Source organism: Eptatretus burgeri, chromosome 3, assembly GCF_056783735.1.
Source record: "Eptatretus burgeri isolate ZD-2024b chromosome 3, Ebu_testis_v1, whole genome shotgun sequence".
Lineage (NCBI taxonomy): Eukaryota > Metazoa > Chordata > Myxini > Myxiniformes > Myxinidae > Eptatretus > Eptatretus burgeri.
The window spans coordinates 15,305,403-15,312,902 of NC_140963.1; the positions used below are offsets into that span (position 1 = coordinate 15,305,403).

The 7,500-nt window shown below is 41.3% G+C and overlaps 1 protein-coding gene across 7 annotated transcripts in view; it reads right to left on the minus strand.

Annotated features, from left to right (window-relative positions):
* Positions 1-7,500, minus strand: part of LOC147029437 (diacylglycerol kinase beta-like) — a 351,555-nt gene that overhangs the window by 33,949 nt on the left and 310,106 nt on the right. For all 7 annotated transcript variants that reach the window (XM_085872493.1, XM_085872491.1, XM_085872492.1 and 4 more), the window contains one exon: positions 2,607-2,671. In XM_085872493.1, coding sequence (XP_085728619.1) covers positions 2,607-2,671 — 65 coding nt within the window. The remainder of the gene's footprint in view (positions 1-2,606; positions 2,672-7,500) is intronic.

Here is a 7,500-nt window from a genome sequence, read left to right on the forward strand (position 1 = left end):
ACCACTTCCACCAACCAACTTTGACTACCTTCGCAACCACTTCCACCAACCAACTTCGACCACTGTCTGATTGCTCCGTACTTTATAGAGCCCAGAGTTTGGGGAGGAGCCATTTCGAAACCGACGTCATCATCCGATCCGAGTATCCCGATTGGACCGGCCCTTCACCTGGTCCGCCTTTATGGGCTGGGTTTCAGCCAGACTCCGGTATTGTCCGCCCACGCCGCGCATGTCTGGCCTTTGGCAGGTGGATGTGATACAGCTACAGCGTTTGTCCAGCTGAATGTCAGGATTTTGACTCAGAAAGTGAGAGTCCTGGTAGACGGTGGTACACTGTGTCCGGCGAAACACGGGTAGCAAGCGAGATGATGGCACCGTAGGTCGTAAAAGGAGGGAATAAAATAAAAGGGGGAAAATGATTTATTAATCCTAACTAATATCTCATTGCAACGCACCGCCTTGCTTTCCCACTAAACAAAAGGTAGGGACCTAACTACACGTATATTAATGGAATAACTGACTCAGGACAACTATCTGTTGTATGCATGCGGTTCCGAGAACCGCAACAGTATTATGAAAAAAATTATAGTTAAACTCAGAATAGGATTTTAGAGTGTAGCTGGAAGGAGATTCTGGGCCAAATGGAAGGATTTGAAAGCAAAGATCATTAAGGGTTAGACATTTTATATCAATGGAATTTTAATTGTGAATTGCACAGAACTGCACAAGAGAGTAAACTTTGAGATTTATGATGAGAAGCCAAAGTGAAAAATTACCCCCGTGTGGGGGTGACGGTCATCTCTATAATGTTTTTTACTATCATAATCGATGAACCGTTGCCAGATATGTCCTAAAATGACAGACTAGATAGGTTTTGAAAATGGCGACTTTCACAACTTTCGTGACCTCGTGAGCTTGACCCTGATCTCGAATCCAGGAAAAATATGTCGTTGGGTATCACTCATTGACCTCTACCCACATACCAAATTTCATCAAGATCGGAAGTAAAATGTTTTATTGGTACCGGGAGGTGTTTTTGACCATCTTCCAGGTTACGTGGTGGCCAAACGGGACGGATATTCAAAAATCTGTCCAGTTAGGTACAAGATAATATTTTTTACTATCATAATCAATAAACAGTTGCCGAATATCTTGTAGAATTGCAGACTAGAATACGAGATAGGTTTTGAAAATGGCAATTTTTATAACTTACGTGACCTCGTGACCTTGACCCTGACCTTGAACCCGGACAAAAGTTATATCGTTGTGCAACACTCATCGACCTCTACCCACATACTAAGTTTCATCAAGATCAGAAAGAAAAATTGTTGACGGATGGACGGACGGACATTTGGTCCGGCTTTATTAGGTCATCTCGGTAGAGATGACCTAAAAAGGGACCAGAAAATAAATAAAGGACAGGGCATGAACTATAGGATTAGAGATTACAAAAATATTTTAAGTCTTGAGGAATGGGGAAGCAACAGTAAGGTTGAGGAAAGGAGCAGCAGCTGAGTCAGAGCAATAAGCAGATACAGAAACAGGATCAAGGTAGGCAGCATAGTTGGGATACAAACAGGGAGAAAGATTGATCTCAGGGCAGAAAGAAGGAGTAGGTGTCATAAGATCACGTCACAAGATGCAAGAACATTTTGAGGGATGCTTGTTGTAGGACATACACACACTTTCGTGTGCAGTCTTGTGGCTATTGGTTGTACCAATTACCAGTACACTGGTCCTCATTTTACCAACCTCAGAAGGATGACAGACAGAGTCAACCACACCTGGTGTTAATTCAGCAGCCAACAGGGCTGGAACTCAAGACCCTCGGATTCCAAGCCAGCCACCCTAACTGCTAAGCCAATGCCAGGCTTGTTGTATGGGATGAAACTGCACAATGTTGTTGCAGAGTTTTGAAAGAAAAAGAAGGCAAAGGGTAGTGATTTGTCTGGAAGAGTGCTAAGATCTCAGAATAGACAAGAATGGAGAGATTTGGTCAATATTATGGTGGATAGACAATTCGATAGTGAGTGTTAAGTACAGGTCAATGATATTGGCAAGTCAATCTAAAATTGGAATAAAGCCAGAGTATGTTATTTGGGACAGTGACATCAAAGTTTGGCTTGCACGTTGGTGCCTAAAAAATTATTTGGGAAAAGAATACTTGATTCCAACTTCTTCCTGATTCGCTGTACCCAATGCAGATTCACCTCTGGTTGGCATGTAAAGCAGTACAGTACTCTACACACACTATGTTTTTTTATGTAACTGCTGCATACATGTGTTGTTAACTTAACTCCCTCTGCTGGTGCATGTGGAAGAGAGCTCCTTGGGATTGAAGGAGGAAAGGCCTTCAATTTGAGGAATTATAAATTCATTTCTAAAGCTCATTTTACCAGAAATATCTAAAGTGTTTCATTGATAAAATTTAAATTACCATTTATCAACACTAAACAAGACGTTAAAAACAATGCAAAGGTACTTTTTTTGCCAAGTCATTGATGTCCAAAATATTGGACTCTAAACACACTAATATGACTGCTTCATTCACAAATGGTCAAACAAATACCACTGTCTGAAGCAGTTTAAAACGATGCTCCACTTACCTGCTGTTGAATCTTTCTGGATGCTTCTGTCTCATCAAGTGGAATCTGCGAGCAATGGAGGCGTCCTAGGATCAAAATAAACTGTCAAACCACAGCAAGGAGGATATATGAAAGTTATGACCATTAAGTGGATCTTCAATTGAAAATTCAGAGAAACCAACAATTTTGATCTTTCAATATATATATATATATTGGATATTGGTAAAGCTCAGAGGGCTTTCAATATCATATTTCATAGAGCAAATGAGCAGTGTACGGGGTAGATATATTCCAATGAGGTATAAATCCAGAGGCAGAAAGAGACCAAGAAGGTAAGGAGTGCTGTTAAGGATAAGCAGAAGGCATTTACAAGTCATCACACCATTTGAAAGCCTTTATCCCTGAGCAGGGGTCAGCTTTTTGCAGGCTCCAATCATGGTACCCTTTCTTGTGGCAATGTTTTTACGGCCGGATGCCCTTCCTGACGCCAACCCTTTAGTCGCCTTCGACCCTGCAGGGTTAATTACCAGTATACCGGTGCTCATTTCGCCGACCTTCAGAAGGATGACAGGCTGAGTCAACCCCCCCCCCCCAATGCTAACTCAGCGGCCAGCGGGGCTCGAACTCAGGACCCCGAGGATCCCAAGCCACCGCCTTAACCACTAAGCACACCAGGCTCATAAGGTATTTGCAAGTATTTAGTAGAAAATAACAGAACTGGAATCACACATATCAGTATATGACTAAACAGAGGCAAGTTAACAAAATAACTGGTCAGCCAAAAGGGAATATGAGGAAGATATGGCCAAGAACAGTAAACATAATAGCAAGGCTTTCTTTATGTGCATAAGGGGTAAAGAATAGCTTCGGACAAGACATGTGAGCCTCTTGAGGAATAGCATTATTATGAACTCGCCAAGAATACTTTTTTATGAATACAAGAATGCAAGAATACTTGTGAATACTTATTGACAGAAAACATTTCAGCTTTTCATTATTTATTAATTTGTAAAAATTTCTAAAAACATGTTTTCATTTTGTCATTATGGGGTATTTGTGTAGAATGGTGACAAAAAAATTAATTTAATCCATTTTCAAATCAGGCTGCAACATAAAATGTGACAAAAGTCAAGGGGTGTGAATACTTTCTGAAGGCACTGTGTGTGTTTTTTGGGAGGCGCATACCATGCATGCTGACGGGCTTGATTAAACCTCACTCGTAATTTTTTTCGACATAAGATTACATTTTTATTTGACTTCGTGCCTGTTGTTTGTGTCCTTTATCACATATCATTATTGCCTATAGAAACTTGTAATACCCTTTTTAATCTTACAGAGAAAAACAACAAGTTTAGTCATAATTGTGGGATAAGTGGATATAAAATGTTATCAGTTCCACCCGGAGAATTTTAAATGACGCAGATATCTTCCCAAATCGATCGCCTTATGAAAGAACAAGGTGATGAGCCAAATAACATATCGTAATAAATATTCAAAAGCACACTTCAAAACCAACTGTTGAGCTTAAAAATAATTACAAAGTTGATTTCACAATTAACAATTCATTGGAGAGTTATTAGGTTTCACCTCAAAAAAAGATGTAAACAAATGTGGTCTTTTACAGTGATAAAGTCATTCAAATATCTTCAGGTATAAATTAAATAGGCAACCGTAAAATCTCGCTTATCTTCCTGTGTCAGCAAAAAACATATGAAGGACAATATTTTTCATCGTACAAGTCAATGCTTTTTTCCCGGAAGTCTGGGCCTCAACTTATCCTCAGAATTCACGTATCTATGGTTTAAGACAATGAATTGCATAAATGAATTTTTTTTTGCAAAGTGTGATATTTTCTTCTATAAATTATGTAATTGTTAATTTAAAACAAACTTAAATCAATGCCTGGAACATTTGCTGGTTGGTTGAGCAATTAAAGATGAATCCGCTCACTGACACATGCAAAGTTATCCCATCAATACCGAGCACACACTCACCAATTATGTTTAATCCATTCCTTTCAATTCTAATCACATGTATCCATCCTCACATCATCTCAAAATGCCTCCTATAAAGTCACACAAGTTGTACACGGCAGCTTTTAAGTTGGATGTTGTGAAGTTCACTGAGCAAAATGGTGGGAATATGGCTGCATGCAAGAAATACAGTGTCAGCGAGAAATGTGTTCAGGACAGGCAAAAATATAATGTCTTATGAGCCAGTGCTGAAAATGATTCTGTCGCTATTTAAAAATATACTGCACCTCAAAGTGATACAAAATATATTGAAAAACTGTTTAGATTTATAATTTACACCTAAGGTTGTCCCACAAAGTAATTCAAATAATATGAACAAAGCTCATTGACATTTCTGACCATGGAAGTACGGGGACAGCGATGTGTTGTGACAGTGTCAGGGAGGAATTAACACCTCTATTGTTCTGACTGACAGTTTTGCTAACTACTGGGGTTGATCTAGATTTGCATTGCACTCCAAATCAACCTATCTGAATGAAGGAAAGAAAAATGGGAAAATTGGCCAATTCTAATTATACACCAAAAATATGTGATAAATTTTAGAATTACTAAAGATAATAAAATATTCTCCCTTAATGGAGAAATATCTATCAGAATGAATCTCAGAAAGATTTTTTTCATAAATAAATACAAAAATGTTTATTGCAAGGAAGCATGAGCTGTCCAAATCTTAATATAATGGAGCTAATGCGGATATATATATATATATATATATATATATATATATATATATATATATATATATATATATATATATATATATATATATATATATATATATATATATATGAATATATTGTTACGGTTGTGGAAATTCACAGAACACCATTCAGGCTTCCCAGAGATCAGTTATGTCGATAAGTGTGTGTTCAGATTAGATTTCCCCACCGATGTCTAAAGGGGATTATTCGTGTAACCGGGCTGTGATCTTTGAGTCAGCCATTATTCTTTTGCTGTCTTTATTTTGGAACAACCACATCTGAACAACCACAATCGCCTCTCAATAACCACGCCATCCCCACCACAGCGCCAACCACAACCACTATCTCAACAACCATGCCATCCCCACCACAAAGCAACCACAACATCGCCTCACCTTAATCTCCGTTACGCCGCCATCTTTTCGCCAGCCACGGTGAATCTCACGGATGAGCGGCATCTCCGCCGACAGACGCGGGGGCTGATGATTTCCACAACGTCCGCTTTCCACGGCTGATGATTCCTGCAACTTCCGCGTGGTTGATGATTTCACCCACGTCCGCTCTCTCCACGTTTCGCGAAGAGATCGGATCAGAATCGCAAAAGGGGCAGAGCCAGCGGGGGGTGAGAGGTGAGAGGTGAAAGATCAGACCTCACCCACGGACCCCATATAAAGGCGTGCTGAACGCCAAGCAAGCAGTCTGTCGGGGAGCTGCAGAGAGTGGAAGTCTAGAGCTTGGAGCCAGGGTTCGAGTCCAGCGGAGGGCAGTCGGAGCTCGGAGCGCAGCAAGCCTGCCGTGCCGCGCAGAACTACGGGTCGTTTGGAGAAAGCCGGAGAGAGAGGTCGCCAGCCAGCGACAGAACGGTCCGAGATGATTGGGGCTCGGGACGATCCGAGCAGACGCGGAGGAACGAGCGGGTTCTTAGAAAGAGCATCAACTCTGAAAGAGCAAAGGCCCGTTCGTTCCTCTGTGGTGTCGTCGGATAGGCCCGAACCACCAGGCCGCACGGCGGGGCCTGGGCCAACCAAGTCGCGCGGCGCCAACTGCCGTGTCGACGAAACGTCGAGGGTTGCCCAAGCGAGTCACCACGAAGGCAGCAGGTAACCAGCACGGCCTCTCGGAGCCCTTGCGGTCTCCACGGCACCATGAACTATTAAAGGCCCACGAGGTCCAGTTCTGCCCTTTTCTTTCCTGGGGTTTTTCTTTGTATGAATGTCATGGCACCTTGTCCGTCAAGTAATTAACTGTTAAGTGATTGTGTACATAATAATAGAACGGTTGTAGTTCTTTGTCTTGCTTGTTCCCGCATTGCTTTACTGACTGCATGATTGCAAACGTGTTTCATTGCATACGTGTTTGCATGCATACAGTACGTGTACAAATAAATGTCCTTGTGTGAATGTTGACCTGTTCGTTGTGTCCTTTTCCTCAATTGAGCTGCTGTCATTGCGTTCGGAATATTAGCTGGCTTTTAATAGCCGATAAGATAATCGGATCCAGCGGGGCTTGGCGATAAACACCGCTTGGCAAATCGCAAACGGAGCGAGCTGCTTAAGCGAGCTGTTTTGATGATGTTCTGTCTCCCTATTCGGGTTTTCTGGCATCTACCCTATCTGATGAAATGATGGATTTGTACATAACGCTTCGTGTCCACTGCATCGAGAAAAATAAGGAGTCCAGTGTTGATAATGTTTCTTATGATTTTTATTCCAAATCTCCCTTAATTTCTTGGAAATATGACAGAGTCTAACGGCAGAAAAATATAGATCAAAATTGTGATCAGAAAAATAAAATTCGGACCGCAAGTAATCCCGACTTGATTTTCGTGTCAGTCCCGTTATGTACGAATCATCATCTCTCGTCGGACGCAAATAACGCTAGCATTAGAAAATTTTGCCGTCTTGCAAACTTCCCCGATTGATGGATATAATAGACACTTGCAAGCGTGTCAGCACATTTCCATTCGCCATCGAGCGCAGCATTTGTCTTCGTGTCCATGTCTTTGCGAGAGCCGTAACGTATGAATCCAGCGTGAGGACGCCGAGCCGAACGATGTGACTCGCATTTGTCTGATAATTCATTTTAACCAACGCCAGAATTTTTTTGGTGCTTCGTGAGGATCCGAGAGGTAAGAATTATGTTTTTCTTTTCATGTTTAAAGTGATTATTTTCACAAGTTCG